General features: G+C 36.6%; 3 protein-coding genes across 3 annotated transcripts; all 3 read right to left on the bottom strand.

Annotated features, from left to right (window-relative positions):
• Window positions 1-528: 528 nt before the first annotated feature.
• LOC103417450 (probable inactive receptor kinase At1g48480) lies at window positions 529-4,143 on the bottom strand. Its single transcript, XM_008355637.4, has 2 exons — window positions 2,551-4,143; window positions 529-1,501 (listed from the first exon to the last, which is right to left on the bottom strand). The coding sequence occupies exons 1-2, from the start codon at window positions 3,803-3,805 to the stop codon at window positions 876-878; spliced, it is 1,881 nt and encodes a 626-aa protein (XP_008353859.2). The 5' UTR covers window positions 3,806-4,143; the 3' UTR covers window positions 529-875.
• Window positions 4,144-6,081: 1,938 nt separating this feature from the next.
• LOC103406010 (15.7 kDa heat shock protein, peroxisomal) lies at window positions 6,082-7,522 on the bottom strand. Its single transcript, XM_017324172.3, is given in 3 exon segments — window positions 6,082-6,548; window positions 6,550-6,797; window positions 7,381-7,522. Coding segments are annotated over 3 exon segments (438 nt in total). The 3' UTR covers window positions 6,082-6,500.
• Window positions 7,523-16,571: 9,049 nt separating this feature from the next.
• On the bottom strand, window positions 16,572-18,842 carry LOC103426218 (plasmodesmata-located protein 7). The gene is made up of 3 exons (XM_008364312.4): window positions 17,918-18,842; window positions 17,160-17,273; window positions 16,572-16,984 (listed from the first exon to the last, which is right to left on the bottom strand). Exons 1-3 carry the CDS (start codon window positions 18,648-18,650, stop codon window positions 16,977-16,979), a joined length of 855 nt encoding a protein of 284 aa, XP_008362534.2. The 5' UTR covers window positions 18,651-18,842; the 3' UTR covers window positions 16,572-16,976.
• Between the last annotated feature and the right edge of the window lie 3,271 nt (window positions 18,843-22,113).

Raw genomic sequence — 22,113 nt, 5'->3', positions numbered from 1 at the left:
CACTCGAATGACAATAATTCTTAAACATACATGTATATTAGGTGGATATATACATATAATTGAGTAACTTTTAAACGTATTTGTTCATTAATTCTTGATTTGAATAGTTAAATTTATGTATTAGTAGTATGTAGTGATATAACATCATCAAATCCACAAGATTTAGGCCTAATTTGACACAATTTGTCACTCCTGCTCACATTAAAAATAACAAAGAAACCAATTAAACCCAACACATGGAATCCGCCCAACCCAACCCACCAAAGAATGATTTGGGTGGGTTGGTTTACCCATTTTCTTGAGTGAAAATGAGTCAGAACAATTCCAACCCGAGCATGTTGGGTTGGCCAACAGGTTGAAGTCTAACCCGACCAACCCACTTAAACCCAATTTGGGATCCCAGAAAAGAAGAGAACCCTCAAATCACCAAAGTGCTCAAAACTATCTGATAAAATTATTCTCCAAGCAAAAAGAGATAATGCTTGATTAGCTGAAATTAAAGAACAAATGAAGGCCAGTACTGAAAACTTTAGAAAGCAACTGAAGCATTTTCAAATCAATAAAATTTGCATCGAGCTCAAAGCCAAGAAGAAACAGAAGAGGTGAGAACACCTCACTCAGGCAAACTCAGATATCCCCCTCCACAAACATGAAACAGCATAAACGGTAATATACAGGGGGCAAAAGAAGAATACTATTAAGAAAACAAATATGGTGAAAATGATAAAGAACCATGATCCCGGCTGTAAATTTTCTCTCACGAAAAACTCAAGAATAAACAAATTATGCCTGACCGGAAGGGCAATGCAGGAAGAATGCAGATCTTTGTTCAATCCTTCCGGTGGTGGTATGCGCTTGTCAGCTGAAAAATACTGCTAAGAAAGTCCATCGTCTCCATCATGAGATATATCAGGATTAGGATCATGTCCGTGCTGTAAGCTGGAACTGTAAAGCTCCTGGATTCGGCTAGTCACCTCACTCATTGAAGGGCGGCTATCAGGGTACGTAACAGTACATTCAAGTGCAATCTGTAAAAGCTGAACCATATCCTCCTCGACATTTTGGTACCTGAGAAGCTCGGAGTCAAACACCTCGGCAGTCCACTCCTCTTGAACCACTGAGCGAACCCATCTTGGAAGGTCAACTCCTTCGTCATTCATGATAGCTTGGGTTGGAGGCTTTCCTGTAAGTAGCTCCAAAAGCAATACGCCAAAGCTGTAAACATCTGCCTTTTGGGTTACTTTGCTGGTATCTGCGAGTTCTGGGGCTCGATAACCAGAAATGAGGTTCGGAGTAGAGGTTGGGCTTGCAAGATGAGCAAGGCAAAAATCAGAGACACAGGCTTCATAGGATCTAGTGAGAAGGATGTTTGAAGATTTAATATTTCCATGGGAGGTCGTGGGACCCTGAGAATGTAGATATGTAATTGCACGAGCAGCTCCGACAGCAATACCAGACCTTGTTTCCCAAATCAATGGAGTCCGTCCAGAGCCTCTGGCTCCTGTAGTGAAAAGATAAATAAATGAAATGCTAACAGAAAGATGGTGAACAAAGAGAACAAAGAGGTCCAGCAACATTGTTGTTTTCCAACTTTCGATGTGGGTTTTTGAATTTTAGCACTGTTGAAGAACACGACATTGGCGTTTGGTGTGAGACTGCTAGCATTATTAAAAATTTGACCAATATTTGCTAATTACTTAACAGAAACATTAAATAAAATATCATATTATACTAACAAATGAGCTAAGAGCACCAATACATCATCAATATAAACAATAACAAAGGTGCCAAAAACTGAATTGAACTGGCATACCAGTTGTTTCCTACCAAAAAGACAATAAAAACATTATGCACTGCATATGCACAAATCAGTCACACACACACACAGAATTACGAAAGATGCTTCTTGCTTTCAGGAAATAAATAAAAACTTAATGATTGACTCATCCAATGTGATTTATTGCCAACGAATAATGGATTAAAAAATAAAAGATAGAAACTGCTTCAAGTACGTCAAAGCTCAGAAGCTTCCAGCATGTCTTTGCACCTGGTCTATGTAAGTTCTGCTAGCATATGGGACTAAATGCCACATCTCTTATCCAATACAAGGGACCAGTAATCAAATAAAGACATCCTTCTTATGCCTATGTAGCTTAATACTTTCTTAGGAACTCACATTTTGCTTCATCCATGTAACAGAAACAGCTCTGATGGGTCACAATCCTAGTTGCTCTCGGACGAGATTCAGTACGATCTATTATTTATTCCGTGTCTTTTTCAATATGTATTGATATGTATAGCAAGCGATGACAAACAAAAGGCTTCCACATCTCTAGTCCAATTCCAAAGATGTGACAACAAAACGACAATGCAGTTGACATAGGAAATGTACCAAAAATCCATCCAACGGAGAAACACAATCAAGAAAAACTCAATTAACATCATATACCAACAGAAACCATTTACAGAAAAACGAACGGGAAAATACCAACAAAAATAATAGCTACAAATCATAATGCAACTAATGGAATCCCAGAAAGAAATGCTCACCGTGCAAAAGAGCAGATAAGCTTCCCATAGGCATGTAATCATACACAAGAAGCTTCTCATCCCTGCTATAGTAGTAAGCCCTGAGTGGGACCAAATTTACATGATCCATTCTCCCAATCTCTTCAATCTTCTCCCTGAATTCCTTCTCTGATACAGCCACTTCCTTCAACCTCTTCACTGCCATTGACACCCGCATATCCAAAGCGGCCTTGTACGTAGTCCCAAAAGTCCCCTTTCCAAGTACCTCAGCAGATGCCCTCAACAAATCCTCCAAATCAAACACCCTCACCGCATCCCCGAAGAACACTAAACTCTTATTCCCATCACCACTCTTCACAGTCCCTTTCGGTGCAGATGAGGAACCAGTACTCAAACTCCTATCCATCACCGCCCTTTCACGGGCGGTTTCAGCCTCCTGAGGTTTCCCTGTCACGACAAAGTTTGTACCTTTTTCGCCATTTTTCTTTCTTTTACACAAAAATATCACAATGGCAACAAACACCAAGAACCCAATAATACTACCAATCACAATCCCTGCAATTGCCCCACCAGCCAACTTATTCTTCTTCCCAGCACTCTCAGTCTCATTACAGGGCTTCAACGGCTTCCCACAGAGCAAATTCCCCTCAAACGCGGTTTTGGGCCAACGTGAAAGCTTCGCTGGGACCGACCCGTTCAACTGGTTAAAGGAAACGTTGAATTGTCCCAGAGACGGCAAACCCAGCTCAGGAATTGACCCAGTAAGCTCATTTTCTTCCAAATGCAGACTTACCAAACTCATCAAATTATTAAACCCCGGAGAAATTTCACCGGAGAATTTATTTTTATCAAGGTTCAATCTCGTAAGGTTTTTCAATTTGAACAAAAACTCAGGAATTGGACCGGAAAACGAGTTACCTTGCAAGTAGAGATTCTGAAGGTTGACTAGGTTGACAAGGTCGTTCGGGAGTGGACCGGAGAGCGCATTTACGCGCAGAGAGAGGCTCAAGAGCTGTGTCAAGTTCCCGAGGCCCAGAGGGAGCTGCCCGACGAGTTTCCGACCCGGAAGCCTCAACTCGGTGACCCGGTCCGACTCGCATTTGACGCCGGGCCACGAACAGGGGTTGGTCTCCGTCACGTTCCAACCCATTGTACGGCCTCTCACAGCGGTCCTGAGCGCCAGCAAGGCCTCTCTGTCGGACGCCAGATCAGAATTCGCAGTCAGGAAAACACCAAGCCAACATACCAGTAACGAAATCAGCTTCGGGGGCTTCATTTGTTCAACTCCAATGGCGAAAAACAGAGGTGGGTTTTGTTCTTCGGGGCGCGTTACGAAATGGGTTTCATCCGTCTTGTGAGTTGAACTCGAATTTGGTTCTGTAGTGTCTGTTTGGCTGGCGAGAAAGTGAGAGAAAACGAGAGAAAATTGAAGGAAGGAGGGGGAAGGTTGAGAACTTGAGAGGACACTGAGGTTGTTGCGTTTGAATTAAGCGCACCGGAAATTCAGAAATGGCGTTTAAAACGCGACCGATTCTGTACGTGCAGGTGTAAATAGTTATAATGCAGCCACTGACTTTTTTCTTCTGAAACATTAAAGTACGTGTGGGAATGGTTGAAAATTTTGGGGTTTTGGGGAAGGTTAAGAGCCAATCATCAACACAAAGGAAGCTTCGGAATGGGACCCATTAAACATTAGGACGGTCTTCAAGTCTTCAAAATGTATATGTGAATTTATTATGCGGATGTGCTATATATATTTTTTTTTTCTTTTAACGTACCTATTTAATCTACGATCGTCGGATTAAATAAATTAAAAAATATCAAATGATAAAATTAATAAAAGATATGTATCTCACACACCTCTTATTATATAGTTTTGATTTTTTTAGTCAAATGGTCTATTAGATTGTCAGGTTCCTAAGATTTAAAATTGATACCTGAGATATAAAAACAATACCTGAAATTGTCCACCGTCGATTAATTTGGTTCTTCTATGAAAAATCTCCGTAAAGAAACCACTAGTTTAAATGAAGGGGTTAATTTGACAAAATACTATCAATTTAATTGAGATTTTTTACAAAATGACCAAAATGATTGACGGTGCACAATTTCATTAACAACTTCTCTTGATTTTAGATCTCATAGATCAAAATGACAAGTTATTCTAGTCTCAAATACCATTTTGACTATAAAAAACTTATAATTTTTGAGTGTGCATTAAATGCTGGGTTGAAATTTGGGAGCATATCATGCCATGACTTGGATGGACTTACCTTTGTCAATAAGAAAATGGATACGGCCAATTAGGAAGTGTATTAAGGTACGTCAAACTATTTGTCATAGACAATGAAAGGAAATTGATTTTTACCAATTTTTTTTCTTCTCTATTTATGTGTCTAATTTGTTTATATCGGTTGATTTTCTTTTTATTCATTTAATTTAACGGTCTATATAATTATGGGCTACAGAGAGAAAGGATGTCTTTAAATTAATACCTTAAAAAAATCATTTAGCTAAAAAAGAAATTGTGTAAGGAATAATTGATTACATAACACCTTCAAGTTCTCAAATTGATTGGATTTTTTGATAATTTGAAATCGTTTTTGTTTGTAAAAAGATTTTGCTTTTACTTTGTATATAACGGTCATTTATTGGAAATATACGGTATAGGTAATGGGATTTTTGGAATGTTTGAGCCAAATCAAATCTGAAATTATGAGAGACTTTTTTTTTAATTATTAATACCCTAATCGTTTTGGTCAATATATAAAAAATAAAAAAAATAACCCAAAAAATTAAACAAATAAAACCCCAAAAAGGCCAACCAACCAAGTCACACGTCACATGCCTATTAGAACCAGTTCATACTTTTATATAATGTATTTTTTGTTTCGGAATAATTCATATGATACTACATCTTTTTGTGTTTATGCTCGACATGATTTGATTATAGAACAACCTCTTTTACATGTATTATGGTGGAAGTGCTCTCTCAAACAAAGAAAATAATTTGAATTATGGTTTTTCTCTTTAACTTAGTGTTTTTCAAGTTCAAGCGCTTACACTCTCTTTAGTGGAGATTACCATAGAATATCATAAAAAAGAAAATAGTTTAAATCTCACTATTATGAGTTTGAGACTAATTTATTATCTCATCACCTAATGTAAATATATTTTATCTCGTCGAATAAATACACCGTTGTTAGATTTATGTAACTTTAAGAATTTAAAAAATATAATTTTAGATGATGTTTTACTGTAGTGAACAAAAATAATTATTTTTTTACTTTTCATGAAATTGAACATATTTAATTCAAGTCCATGTTTATTTTTTCAAGGCCATATCTAATTCGAACGAGCACTTCATGAAATTAAAATCTTATGACGATAGATTCTTCAGCGATTTAGAATGCAATATGATACACCAAGGACTAATACAAGTGACACGACATTGAAAAACATTATGATAGGTAACGTACCGACTTGTATTTTAAGCATGTGAAAATATCTCTCATACATGACAATATTTAGACATATATGGTTGGAGGAGAATTCAAAAAAGAGCTCTTTTATTGTTCTTAGTTGGAGAGGAGACATGTTTTTATTGGAAATAGTTGAAGAGTACAATAATTCCGGCTAACCAGTGCTAGAAAATAAAATACCACCAACCAGCTCTGCCGAAATGTGAAATTATTTATTGACCTAATCAAAGTTTCTAAATATTTCTCACTCTTAGCTTGGGACATGCATGGCTTGGCACTTAGAATTTGCTTCACTTGGTTGCTTTGCGTTTGAACTTGATTCACACGAGCTATTTATTCCCCCATCTCAAATATCGCTTGTATAAAACACGGATTTATTACTAACTACAGTACATATATTATACTTTTCGTTATAGGTTGTAGCACAATACATTACACATTCAAACCATTATTTTTGAACCATATGACAACACCTACATATGCATATGCTTAGAGCTTGCTAGTGATATTGATGTTTCGCACTTTGGATGGTTTTGGGGGTCGTATCTTTTGGGACAACAATGGTGAGAACACCATTCTCAACCTGAGCTTTTATCTGATCGACTTTCACATTTTCCGGCAATGCGATTTCCCGGGAAAAGTCTCCTTTTCCCGTCCCCCTCTCCGCGACGTTCCAAACAGTGTATTTTGCTGCATGAGCCTCCTCTCTTTCTTTCCCGCCTTCCCCTTTCATCTGCAAAATATTCCCTTCTTCTATCTGCCCTTTTATGTCCTCTTTTCTAAAACCTATTTTGCCACAAAATCTCTGTCACAACCGTGAATCGTTGAACCCACTTTTCCTAGTGAAAATAAATGGTTCACTCCTAAAAGATTTTGGAGAATTGGTCCTAAATTTTAGTCAAATTAGAGCTTTTGTCTTTGAAAGAAAAATCAGCGAGTATTATGATATTGTTTAAAAAGACCGTTGTTTTGTTCTATATTGTGACAAATTCAGAGATTACTAGTCACAATTTTTAATTCAAGGAACAAAACTTCATCTAACCAACAAAGTGATGACATGTATTTCAACTTTTCTAAGTGTTATTCATTCTTTAACTCTAGAAGGTCACCGTGACATTTGACCAAAAGCCATGTCATATATTTCAACTTTTCTACATGACATTATTGATACAAGATGTCAAGGTGACATATTAAGTGTAGTTTTCACTAAGAACCCAAATTAAACTTACAGTATAATGGGAGCAAAGAATCCATATCTTACACAAAAGTTTTAATTCCAAATAATAAAAAATTCAGGGGCAGAGATGAATAACTTATAAACCCTATTAATATTTGATTAGGGAAATAAAGAGAGAATTAGTGATAGTACCTGGAACATTGACCTTGATTATGGGGGAATTAGGGGATTCAAACCAGTCCATGAGGGCCGTTGATCCGGACCATTCTCGGAAAATCGGAGGGCTCCAGAGGAGGCGCCTGAATGGCTAACCAAATATGCTATCAGCTGCCATTTGCGTTTGGTTGGAACAATTTTGATGAAGCAACTAAAAAGCTTGACGTGGATCAATTTGATCACTAAGCCAGGAAGTCTCCCTAACTCTACAATTTCTTATTCGATCGGGGATCCTTTTACTGGTATTACGTACCGTTTGTTTAAGGGCGGAGCCAGGATTTTTTCTTTGGGTGGGCTAATTGAAAATAGTACTATAAAATCATAGGTTTATTTTTTGCTTATATAAACTTATATAATAATCAATATAAAAGAACAACAATATAATATAAATTATTCTCAAAATCATAACCCTAACCGATAAATTCATGGACCATATAAATAATTAACCTACTAATTAAATCAAGAATAAGTAAATATAGAGATTAAGAAAGTACCAAAGGTGACATTTATTGGAAAATCGCAACGGAAATTAAGGAATTGCGGAGATAAGAATTTAATTATGGATTTAAAGAAATTATTTTTCTTTTCTTGAGTAATAAGCACAAATTAAATTACATAGGGTAAATGGTCTTTTTCTTTAAAGAATATGATAAAGAGGGGCTGGAGATAGAACTAATTTATAATTTTTAGCATAAAACGTATTATTTATTACCTATCCTCTATAAAATATACATTAAATAATAATCTCTATTGAAATTGGGTAAGCTATAAACATAATTTTACAAAAGAATAGTTATATTCGCAAACCCATTTTTACTTCCAACACAGCCTTATTAATTATTTGTCAATGATCATCTCCAACTCATTCAATTTGAACAACCGAAAATTAAGAAAGGTATATGAGAAGTAAAAATGAGTGCATAAATAATACTACTCTTACAGAAAACCTCCCTGGGCTACAGCCCACCTTAGCCTTGTGGGTGGCTACGCCATTGTGTTTGGTACGCAGACGGGACGGAACGAAACAAAGGTTCCATGCTACGTTTGGTGTACGCTCAGGCTGTAATGGAACGAAGGATTAAACTGTGGAATTTTTCAAGTCGACAGGCCGAGGGCCCACTCCAACAACACAGATATTGTCCCCACTTAACCATCTGCACAATCCTCATGTGTGGGGTTTTATCACAAAATGTCTCGATATTTGTTAGAGTGGGGTAATTTTATTTAAATTGCTTTGCTTTCCTTCCCATAGCCGATGTGGGACAAATAAGGGGTTCCAACACCCCCCCCCCACGCACGTGACACCCCATTTATGGGTCACACGTGAAAATCCACATCGGCAACCACGCAGAGCCATGTTAGGACTCTCCCATCACACGGGGTCAATGGGGACCCACCTAATCACGTGGCATCTTTGGCCTACGTGGAGCCATGTCGGGACTCACCCATCACGCGGGGTCAATGGGGACCCATCCAATCACGCGGCATCTTTGGCCTACGTGAAGCCATGTCGGGGCTCACCCATTGCGCGGGGCCAAATGGGGACCCACCCAATCACGTGGTTGTACAGGCCCGCCTCCTGGCTTTGATACCATGTGGAATTTTTTAGGTCGATAGGTCAAGGGCCCACTCCAACAACACCGATACTGTCTCCACTTAACCACCTGCACAATCCTCAGGTGAGCGGTTTTATCACAAAAGACCTCGATATTAGTTAGAGTGGGGTAATTCTATTTAAATTGCTTTGCTTTCCTTCCCCTAGCCGATGCGGGACAAACATAGGGTTCCAACATAAACAACAATCGTACCCATCCTGTAACATCCCACATCACCCAGGGGAGTAATCCTTAAATGTATATTCACATCTCTACCTAGTATGAGGCCTTTTGGGAGCCCAATGACTTCGGGTTCTGTAGGAACTCCGAAGTTAAGCGAGAAAGAGGCTAGAGCACTTCCAGGATGAGTGATCTAATGGGAAGTTGCTCGTGAGTTCCTAAAAACAAAACCATGAGGGAATGGTAAGCTCAAAGCGGACAATATCGTGCTACGGTGGTGGAGATGGCCCGGGAAGTGGTCCATCCCAGGCTGGGATTTGACAATTTCTCCCTGATTTGCCCTCTGATTCCTCCCCCTTTTTTTTCCTCCTTTCTTTCTCTCCCGCAATCCCCCATTTTTATTTTTTCTTTCTTTTTTCCCCTCTTCTTGCTGGTCTCTGGCAGCGTCTAATCCGTCTCTTCTTTTTTTTTTCTTCCTTTTTCCGCTGCCATCAGGCAGTTTTTCTTTTATTTTATTTTTTTCTTCTTTTCCTGATAGGTTGTCTCTCCTTCCTCCCAATTCGTCCTCTTTCCCACAAAGTAGGAGTCTAAATAATTCCTAAAATCTATAGTATCACAACTTCAAACGTCTGTAACTATACCGTTATAACCCGAACTCGCAAACGGCTTTCGCCTATGCGTTCATGATCTCGAAATCTAATCAACAATATAAATTGTGACCTCGAATGGTCTACGTATTTTAAATAATTAATTTCCCAAAAAATAATATAAAAACTCAATAATACTAATACTTGGATTATAATAATGAAATCCAGGAATGAGATTTCACACATCCACTCCGACAAGTTCAACCTTACTTGAGCCACCGCCGATGAGTTCAACATTATCCTTCACATCTTCCGCCTAATCTTTGTGGTCCCATCCCTCGAGTGACGGCGTCGGCAACGTCTTGCAAGTGGGTGGTCTTGAGGTTTTCGCGATGGGGGCGACGGTCTCGTTGTGGGACTAGTAGGGATGAGGGAGGCGGCGAGAGAAAGGTGGGGTTGGGTTCAAATGGGTTTATTGGGATTGGGTTAGTCTGGGTTGCTGGGTTTGTGGTGTAGGAGAAGGAGGTTACAGGAGAGAGGGAGGGTAGAAGAAAGGGAGGCTACGAGATAGAGATGGTAGATAGTGAAATTAATGAAAAATGGGAGGGGTATTGTTCTCCAAAAAGTTATAATTTTGTGTTCCATGGGCTGAAACAAATCGTTCCAGGGAGGAGGGTGGCACAAAAAATTGACTAAAATCCGTTCCATGGGACAACACGTTCCAGGCAAATTGGTGCACCAAACGTGGGATGAGTGTGTCCCATCCCACTGTATTCCATCTCATCCCACGTATCAAACGGTACCTAAGGTATTTGAAGAGTGAATACCACGGGTGTCATGGGTGCCATATATATTTCCTTGGTTTGGGTATTGGGCTATTGAATTGGGCCATGAGTATTAAAACATGTTATACCCTTGCAAATTGACAAGTTAATTTGTTATTAATAAATGGATAATACTAAGGAGACTAAATTTCTAAATCAAATTTTATAAACTAAATAATATGGATGTGGATGTTTATGATTGGATTATTACTTAAGTGTTGATTAACGTACTTATTTTCTATTGGTGACACGTCATTTAGTTTTCAAATTTGATTTAAAAGTTTGGTTTCCCTAACATCATCCTTAATAATTTCATTTAGAGCAAGTCCATCATACCCGATTGCCTTGGCAATTGGGCAATTATTGTCTCAAAATCCAAAATATCATCTCCATCTTAGCCCAAAAAGTCAGGCAAATGGTGGACCCAAATTAGCTCGATGGGCTAGTCAGGCAATTTCTACCGAACTCTACACCTAAGTGTTGTGTGATGTCAGCCACGTTTTAAATTTTTTGCGTGAGGCGAGTGCATAATACGAGGATGTGGGTGGCACTTTGGCAAACAAAAAAGGCCGATGCGACCAACTTGCAGTGCACTCAGCGTAAATTCTGTATGGATGACATTGCCTGTATACATCTAAAAGATTTTCAACGGTAATATAAAATTTTGATTTCTAATCCAATGACTAGTACACGTGGCGAGATGTGGACCATTGAATTTCTAACTGTCCTATAATCCCATAGTCCATATTAAGCTGTCATTTGCAAAGATAATTTAAAAATAATAATAAAAAATAAAAAAAATCCTACTAGCCGTTTTGCCCACGTGGCACAACATGGGCTGTTGGATTGCAAAAAAAAAATTGCATCCAACGGTCCATATTAATTTGTTTAGAAAATAATGTTAAAATTTGAAAAATACAGAAAAATAGAAGAAAATTTTGAATATTTCATATAAATACACAATCATACTTTTCCACAGCATGATTGTACTTTAAAAAATAATTAACACGTGACATTTTTTAATAGGACCAAATCAGAAAGTGATCAGTGTTGTACTTTTACGCGCAAACGGAAGCGAATTATAACAAAGTACCAAATATCAATGTCGTAGGTGAAAACTAAAACAAACAATCTCAAACTGACACAAGAGATTTACGTGGTTCGGCGTAAAGCCTACTCCACAGGCGAAGCACGACGAGGAATTTCACTAAACAAACGGAGATTACAAAAGAGTGTTTAAACTCTCACAACCCAAATCCCACAAATTACAAACCCTAAACCAAATGAGTAGAGAACTCAAACAAACGAAAAAGATTCTCCCAAATTGCTCTCTAACTCACAAACTCACAAATTGACTCTCACCAAATTTGCCAAACGAATGAGCCACAAATTTGCCACACACTCATGACTCCAAACGGTGACCTCCACCCAAAACCAAAATAGAGAAAAGCTTTCTAAACCATGATGAGGCACACAAAATACACTAACCCTAAGGTACTATTTATAGTGCATAGGACTTAGGTTACAATATGAATCCTAATAGGAAATAAATCTAAATCCTAATCAAATAGGTAATTAACAAAATCTCTCTACCAAGGAAACTAACTAAAAAGTCAAAACCAAACCCAAATAGGACACCAAAACCAAATAGGTAACACAAACCTAATTTATTGCATCATCCTAATTTTGAGCCAAAAACCCAACAATCTCCACCTCGGCGAGAAATTAGCAAACTTCCAAATTTGGGATACCAAAATACAAACGCAAACGTTCACCAAATTCTTTCGAAACTGATCTCCACCTAGACTCAAAAAATCCAAAAGTCTTCAAACTTGAAATTTCCTCAAACGCCTTCTCCAACAAATTCCATTATGGAAACTAACAAATACGAAACAAAATCCAAGCAAAAGCTTGAACATACGAACAAAAAGTGCAAATTGCACTCCACCCAAAGAGCTTGAGTACCAAGCTCCACCTCTTCACATAACCTTTAGAGGAGTTCAGAACAACGATCTTCTGCAATGTTTGCATCAACACTAGCAAAAGACTTATCAAACAACTTCTTTTTGCCCTTGAGTTTAGGGCAATCTACTTTCCAATGACCTTCCTTATAACAATAGCTACAAGTGTTCATTCCAAGTTTGCTCATTTCCTTATTCCTTCCTTGAACTACCAAAGCTCCATCTTGTGTGTCAGACACTTTATTCTTCAGCTCTTTAGAATTCAAAACGACTTTAACATCTTCCAAACTAAGACTTTCTCTACCAAATAGCATGGTATCGACAAAGTGTTCATACGAAGGAGATAAAGAACACAACAAAGTTGTCGCATAATCCTCATCACTAATTTGGTTGTCCACACTTTTCAAATCCATCATAAGTTTATTGAATTCATCAACATGCTTATGAATTGACGTACCTTCATCCATACGAAGAGTATGCAAAATTTTCTTCAAATACAACCGTTTAGCAAGGGATTTGGTCATATACAAGCTCTCCAATTTTATCCACAACTCCGGTGCAGATTTGATGCTACCAACTTCACGCAAGACTTCATTTGATAAAGTCAGCAGGATTGCTCCAAGTGCCCGTTCCATAACGTCTGCTTTTTCTTCATCAGTCCACGAATCCGGCAAAGCCTTCACACCCTTTAGCATTTTCAAAAGTCCTTGTTGAACTAACAAAGCACACATCTTCAATTGCCAAATACCGAAGTCATTGCCGTCAAACTTTTCAATATCAACTTTCACTGATGACACAGAAGGCTTCATAATGACTACCAAGCAAAACCCAAGCCAAAACCTGGGCTCTGATACCACTTGTTATACTTTTATGTGCAAACAGAAGCGAATTATAACAAAGTACCAAATATCAACGTCGTAGGTGAAAGCTAAAACAAACAATCTCAAACTAAGACAAGAGATTTACGTGGTTTGGCGTAAAGCCTACTCCACGGGCCAAGCATGGTGAGGAATTTCACTAAACAAACGGAGATTACAAAAGAGTGTTAAACTCTCACAACCCAAATCCCACAAATTACAAACCCTTAACCAAATGAGTAGAGAACTCAAACAAACGGAGTAGATTCTCCCAAATTGCTCTCTAACTCACAAACTCACAAATTGACTCTCACCAAATTTGCCAAACGAATGAGCCACAAATTTGCCACACACTCATGACTCCAAACAGTGACCTCCACCCAAAACCAAAATAGAGAAAAGCTCTCTAAACCATGATGAGGCACACAAAATACACTAACCCTAAGGTCCTATTTATAGTGCATAGGACTTAGGTTACAATATGAATCCTAATAGGAAATAAATCTAAATCCTAATCAAATAGGTAATTAACAAAATCTCTCCACCAAGGAAACTAACTAAAAAGTCAAAACCAAACCCAAATAGGACACCAAAATCAAATAGGTAACACAAACCTAATTTATTGCATTATCCTAATTTTGAGCATAAAACCCAACAATCAGTACCTCACTAGTAAAAATGAAAAGGGTAATGTTAGGTGGACCAAATCTTTAAACCAAATTTTGCAAATCAAATGATGTGATTGTTGATGATTGGATTATTACTTAAGTGATGATTAACGTGCTTATTTCTTATTAGTGATACATCAGATAGTTTGCAATTAAGTTTAAAAATCTGATCTACCTAGCATTACTCGAATGAAACATTTATATAAAGTCCATGGTTTTTAGTATTACCATGAGAGTGAGAATATACATATACCTCCCATGGTTTTTGGCTTGTTTCTTCTTCTTTATCTTTTTTCTTACTTAGAGCTCATTTGGATGTGCTTTTAAATAACTAAACGCGCTTTTGGTGAAAATATTTTTTGAAACAATCCTTACTAAAAATGCTAGTAAATCCTGAAAAAGCACTTAAAGTGCTTTCTAGAAGAAGCACATAACGGTGCTTCTTCCAGAAAGCACTTTAAGTGCTTTTGGAACAAAAAATATTTTCTCCAAAAACGCTTTTAGTCATTTTAAAAACATATCCAAACGAACCCTCAATCTTTGCATATGTCGATGGATTGCGACAAATGCAAACGAAGCCATCAATGAAGAAGACTCGTCAAAATATAAAGAACTAAAGCACGCATGAGGTGACAATTACAGGTGCTAATAAAAAATTTTGATCTCAAAGGAGGAATAATATCGCACGGATAAAGCACCCACAATAAAGGATACGAAGGCAATCTTTTTTGTACGAGTTGTTATCACTTGTACCATACAAAACAAGACAAGTAGTAGCACAGTTTGCTGCTCTGCTTCTCTTGTTTTGTATGGTATAAGTTATAACAACTCTTTGTGGACGTCTTACGCGTGAGTTATTATTCCGCTCTTGAGATCAAAAGTTTATTAGAGATAGCACCTAAAAGTGGCTACTTGTATATGTTTGATTAAGGCTTCTTTATTTGTTGCTTGGTAGTGAAATTGTTCACAGTTGAGCGACATCTTAAACATTGCAGAAGAAAAAACATGAAATCATGCAAAAGACAACGGAAAATAAAAACAAAAACATAACCTTTCTATAGATCTGAAATGCAAAAAATGGGAGAATAGACAGATAGCAATAAGGCACATTTACAAGGTTGATAAGGTAACTTTTTATGCATTTTGGTCTTGAAGGATGCAAAAGGGAAACAATTACCAACATGTAATAGCCTCTACGATTTCAAGAGTTACAACTACGGTTTCCCCTATCACGAGGGCAATTTTGTTCCTCCATGTGGCCTTCCGCAAAAAGAAATCTTATAGCATTTTTTGCACATAATCTCGCCTGCATACCTTGCAACCTTGGGGATTTGCATGAACTAATAAAAGTGAGAAATTTTCTGTCTATCGCATTGCATTTACAAGGAAATAGTTGTACAGACATCTAATAAGAAGGAATACATTATACAATTTAACTCCAATCAAAACTGTAGTGTGTATTATGTATGATGAATATCTGATCTGCCGTCAAGTGAAAGCAGATTGGTACCGTCAAGTTAATTTTGAAGCGGGTTTGGTACTGCAGTGCAAGAACACGTCGCGAAACTGTGTGGACAAGGTTAGGTTCAAACGTTGGATTTGCTTCTGAACAATTTCAATGTTGTTAATGCATTAAAAATTTCTTGATGAGTTTCAAAGTTTTAAAAGCGCTTTCATAATCTGGACCGTGGCGTGCACACAACTTTCTCTTCATTGTAAGGGGGTGTATTCAATTGAGATTTTAAGGGATTTTAATTCTTTTAATGAATCTAGAGGTATTTAATCAGGATTTTAAGTGATTCTGTGAAATTCTAGATGTATTCAACTAGAATTTTAAGATAATTTATTAAAATCCTTAGAAATCCAGGGGTATTCAATTAAGATTTTAAAGAAGTTTATAACATTCCAGGTGTATTCAATTAGAAATTGATTTTAAAGAATTTGAGAAAGTTGAGGAGTTAGAGGGAATTTGAGAGATTTCGTAGTGTATTTTAAGCATCCACAAATCTCACATATTCGCATGATTTCGAGGGAATTGAATCAAAATTTTATATAGAATCTAACAAATCAATTAAACTCCATAAAAATCCACGGATTTATAAATCTATTAAAATCTCTCACATTCTCAATTGAATACACCCCCTAAATCTAAGAAGGGGTTTCCACAGTTTAGTAGCAATGCATATTGGATGTAACGTCCAACATTGTTCTTCTGTGTATGATGTTCAATTCAATCAAACCGTGAAATCTTATTCATAATCTTCGAGTGGTTAAAAAGGATGAAGGTAAGCTTATGCCTAAGTTCAAATATTCATGAGCGCACATATATATGAGTTTACTCGACGAATAGTTTGAATGTGATTGCACGTATTTAATGTTTACCTTTAGCTTTAAGTTTTGTACTTCAATGAAGGAGTGAAGGGTGAAAATTTTCCTTATTTCCTCGTTAAACTTTGATATGATAACAAAGTTGTTTAAATAATGGCAAAACTTCATGACGAAGAAATTAACCATACAAAATTGAATTATAAGGTGACATTTTAGAAAGTACCAAACAGTCACAGAAAGAAAATATCATCTGCCCTTTTACAAAATGAATATGCATCTTTTTTTTTCTTTTTTTTTTAAACACACTTTTGTTTAAGTGGAGAGGAGATTGGAATCTTTAGCCTTTCTTTTTCTCACCCTCCTTTCAACTTTGATTTTGGGTAAGTGCCCCCATCGTACATATTTCCATCATCTTTTCAATGAACTCTGTACTTTGGGAGAGAGACATAAAGTAATTAAATCAAAGAAATTAAAGCATAAAGACAGGGAGGAACGAAAGTAGACATGACGAAGAGAAAACATAACCAAAAGCAAGGTCACTCGGGAAGCCAATAACTTTGCATGTTCATTATTTATTTACCTGCACAGAAAGTAACGGCCAGAAAATTTTGTTAAGATATTTCTGCATATATGGTATCTACTTCTGGTTCTAAAGTTAAAGAAGATTAATAATAAAATATGAACCATGAAATGATTTTAAAAAAAAAGTGAAATGAAGGTAAAAAGAAAGACAATCAAGGGAAAATTCTACGTACCATTGCCCCCAAAAATCCTTCTGATGAAAGTAAGAAAGACGATAAGTAGGGCAACTCCAGCCAATAATCCAATTATCACAGCAAATGTCTTCTCACCATCATTGATGGACTTATCTGCCATTCATGGTTGAAAATAAAAAAGAAAGAGTAAATCCACAAAATAATAAAATTCTATAGAAATTAACATAGTAAAAAAACATGCTTACTTAATAGAAATAGGAGAATGAATGATTGACCCCAGAGAACTTAGAAATAAAAGAACTAAGAAACAAAAATGGGACCCGTCGATCTGATCCCTGGATTTCAGATATTTGACTATGAATTTTAAGAAAAAACTCACACTTTGCGATTCCACGTGTGTTTGTAAACAATTGAAAAAGTTGAGAATGAAATCATTCTCATTCCATATTTTAGTAAATGCACATAAATCATGAACAAAATCAAGAATAAACAATTTATTCAAATTCTTATTCCCTATAAGTAAATATGTTCATTAAAGAATAAAAAATGCTAGGGTCATCAAATTCCCCTCTCTCTTCTACTCATATCGAGCTAGGTCTGCATAGCTTTTTTTTTTTTTGAATTATTATTAAAGGGAGGTGGAGTGTTAGAAATTATACAATAATTTGAGAGAGAAGAGAATATCGTAGTAGAAACCTAGCATCTTATCAACTAAGATATTGTACCAGATACCTAAATTGATTATATGACTATTATTCACAAAATAACGTGACCGTAAAGGTTCCTGTCTAACTTACCATGATGATGGACCTTGGTGTAAACATCTGATCCACCAGTTGAGTACCTAGCATAGCACTTGGCCAAGAACATATCACCATAAACTGCGCCACCACACTCACTTTTCACCCGTCCGATTGCCTCCGATATGCAATCCTCACACTCGGCCAAGCTTAAATCGCCGACGCATTGAGCCAAACCTTGTACGTCCCCTGAACCACCCACCCGGTATGGTCCGCTAGACCCCACCAAGGCAGCCAACACTGAATCTCTACGGCTCATTCCATCAGCATCATACCCAATCGACGGTCCACATTTCTTCAACACTACAGTCTTATCCTCCAGACCCAAGAAAGTAGTGTTGTCATACTTGATGTAGCATCCTTGTAGCTGAAGAGCGCCACCGGAAGTGTAGGCGCAGAGGTGTCCAACCTGGCTCACTGCACGCGCAACGCAGGTGGCGCAGTCGGGCATGGCAAGGTCGCCGCGGCATTGGTACAGCCCGTAGATTACGTCTTGTGTGCTTGAGCCCATGATGGTGTAGTTGTTGTAGGAGGAATAGGTAGCTGAGTTGACTAAGGAGGTGAGGAGTGAGTTGAGATTGGACTCGTAGGGTGAGTTGGGTGCGTACTTTTCCTGCGTGCAGCCTCCGAAGACAAAGGAGTCTGTGGAGGAGGAACATGATGATGGAAGGTACAGATATGAAACAGAAACAAGGAATGTGAAGAGGGAGAGAATAGTACAACTTGCCATTAGCGAGAGAGAGATTACACTTCTCTACCAGTGTTTAGCTTACTTAACACCGGATCTTAAATCACTTAATAAAGGACTAACAAGTAATAATCAACTTGCTGCTATCTTTTTTAGGAGTTTTTCTTAAAAAGAACCAAAACGAAAGGTTAATAACATATACTACAAAAGCTGCACCTTTTCCATTACAAAAAATGGATACAGCTTTATCTTTTTCGGTATATTATAATACATAATGTGACAGTATTGCCGACGTATCAAACATATATGTTATCCTTATTCATTACTCTAGCTGCAATCATAACAGATGGTGATTGTATGATGTATTTTGAATATGCGGAATCATCTTCAAACTACATGCACATATTCGAGGTGTTTGATCTTGTTTCATTCATCTTTAATGAAGCGAAATGATATAAATTTTAATATTTTGAGTAGAGCAATAGTGTTAGTAGGTTAGTTAATTAGTTGTTAGGGGAAGAGAAATTGGTGGGAATGACTAAAGTGCATATACATGATTGTTTTCCGTCATTGTTGTAAAGCATCATCTGCATATAAATAGATTGTATATTTAGGTCCCACATCGACAAATTTCTGACTCTGTTAATGTCGTGACCCAGGAACCTCTACCCCATCATCGTTTGTATTTATTATGTTGTTGATGTCTTATTTTGAAGTTCTAGTCACAAAACCAATTGACAAGTCATGGACTGACTAAACTCCTTATAAACTCTCGGTTTCTTAACTTTCCAACGTGAGATATTATTCACATCATGACTTATAGAACGTATAAATTGTTACCTTCTGATTTATGGTATATTCAGTGTACAACGAAAAGAACCTCAAGACGCAGAAAGGCTTGCACTTCTTTTCTTTTTCTATAATTTCTAGTGGGACTTTATATTCATCGAATCATAGGTAGGCGCTTTACCATGAATTATAGATAGACCTTTTGCGAGTGAAGACACAAACACAACGGTGCCCATCCCACAATAGTATAAGTTGCACTCTCGCCTTACTTTACAGGCATAGGACAGCTTAATTACTTCAAGAGAAAGAAACCTTTGTTTCTGTTAATTAGCTAACATGAAAGTTTTGTATCCTAACCAATGTTTTAAAAGACGAAGATGAAACTAAGTCGTTTCATGAATAGCTTCGTCTATGTGAGGTAATAACCGCCAAGAGAAAGAAATCTTTGTTTCTGTGCATTATTTAGCAAAAACTTAGCACAATTACCTCAAAATTATTATAATGCTTGATTATATAATATAAAACCTTGTAAAACAATCAAGCAAGCATGTCAATAAATCAAATATTTGACTATTTTTATTATTTCTCTAATTGACATCATAAAGTCATAATAACCTAAACTAAGTTAGGAACATAAAAATTAGCATGATTTAGATAAACATTATGCTCAAAACGACATCGTTTTGGGCTTAGACTGTTTTTAGAAATAATAAATAAATAAATTCAAATGCTCAGGTAATGCCTCAACAACACTTAGGGCGCGTTTACTAATCCGTAATCAAATTGAGAGGAATTGGATTGAGGAGGAATTGGATTGAGGAGGAATTGAAATGAGGTGGAATCAGAATCAGATTCCTGTTGAAATTGTTTACTAAAACTGTCTGGAATCGGAATACAATTCCATAAAGCTGTTTACTAATTCAGCAGAATCGGAATATAAACCAGTATGATTACTAAAATGTCATTTGTCCCAAATCGAAATTGAGTTCATATAAGTTGTTTACTAATTTAGATGAATTGAAATAAATATCAATATGATTACAAAATTGCCTTTGTTTATTTTATTTTATTTTATTCTATATTTATGTTTATAAACATTTTAATTAGATATTTTTATTTATTTAATTAAAGTAAAGAGTTAAAATATGCACTATTGATTTATTGTGTATAAATTAGATTATACATAGTAATATGAAGGGCAGTGTTGGAATAATCACAACCAAGTGAGGGCATAATTGGTAAAAAAGTCCATTCCCGATTCCCCTCCAATCCAGGAATTGAAATACCTCCCTTTTGTAGGGAGTTCAATTCCTCCAAAATCAGGAGTGGGATTCCCCAATTGGTGTGGACCCCACATGTTTTTTGATTCCCCAAGATTAAGTAAACAAAGGTGTATCCCGTAATCGGAATCTAATTCCATAAATTGATTCCCATTACGGGTACGTAAACGTGCCCTTAGGCTACCGCTTCAGGCGCCTATGCTAGTCTATAGTCCACTCCTGTTGGACAGAGGCATTTTTTTGAAAGCCCGATTCAAACAACCCACCTAGGCTAGTCTCATTACTAGTTTTTTTAAAGGGAATTTTAACGAAAAGCATTCGGTACTGTTAATTTTAACGAAAAACCACATTTTTACACTAAAAAGTCAATCATGGTACTATTCACTTTACCCTTTATTTTGTCCTTATCATTAAAACTCAAAGTTTTCAAGCTCTTTTCATTAGTTTTCCTTTTTTTAAAACGTTGTTACTAGTAAGTAAAAGCAAAAAATGAACAACTCATAGGCGTAGGCGTCTATCATGCAATTGAACTCATAACTCAGTGTTAATAATGTGTTGATATTTAGATGTGTCAATCTTAAGTGGCTTATCACTGTAAATTTGGGACTAATTCAGGAATTAAAAAGTCATATTGAAAGTTAGATCCAAATGACATTAATCTTATACTCATGTATTGGAGCTTTTAGTATTTCTTTTGCAGTCCTTGAATGCACCATATGGCTTTGGATAGTTCTTGTGGATTTGGTGAAACCGTGTATAGAATATGGTTTTATTATTGATATATTTACTATTGTAGCTCACTGGTTAAAATTATTCTCTGTTGCACCAAGGTCTTGAGGTTGAATCTCTTCTATTTGAATATCGTTTCTATAACATACACACACATATATGAGTTAGGATTTGGGAATACACATTTTGACATACATTGTGTAGGGTCTACTTCGTAATGTATTTTAATGATCCGAATCTTCTATATTTTATTACATTATTCATAGATCATCGTTGCAAAAAAAAAGTATTCAAATCCAAAACCACTGAAAAATTCATTTATATTAAAGAAAATAAACGAATACAGTTCTACAAATAAACAAAATTTAATCCAACGGTCATGTTTCAGATTTGAGTGACTTTTGTTAGACATGATCTTTGAGAAAATACATAAAAATAAAGAATTGGATTGTTGAAACATAACGTGTATGTATATACTCTTGTTATACACTCTCGTGAATATTGATTAGATCTAACCTAAGAGAGCAAAATGGCAATGACAAAGGCATGGTGGGATTTTATACGTACCACAAGTGTGAAGTACGTAGAGCCTTGTGGTGCACGGCACGAAGAGACCAAGACAAAATACCATAAATTTAATAAGACATTACTGAATTGAACACTCATCATTCTGTGTTATGAGGGAAAAACAAAGTAACATACACACC

This window comes from Malus domestica, chromosome 17 (assembly GCF_042453785.1).
Source record: "Malus domestica chromosome 17, GDT2T_hap1".
In the NCBI taxonomy this organism is placed as follows: domain Eukaryota; kingdom Viridiplantae; phylum Streptophyta; class Magnoliopsida; order Rosales; family Rosaceae; genus Malus; species Malus domestica.
This window is presented reverse-complemented; position numbering and strand designations above follow the sequence as displayed.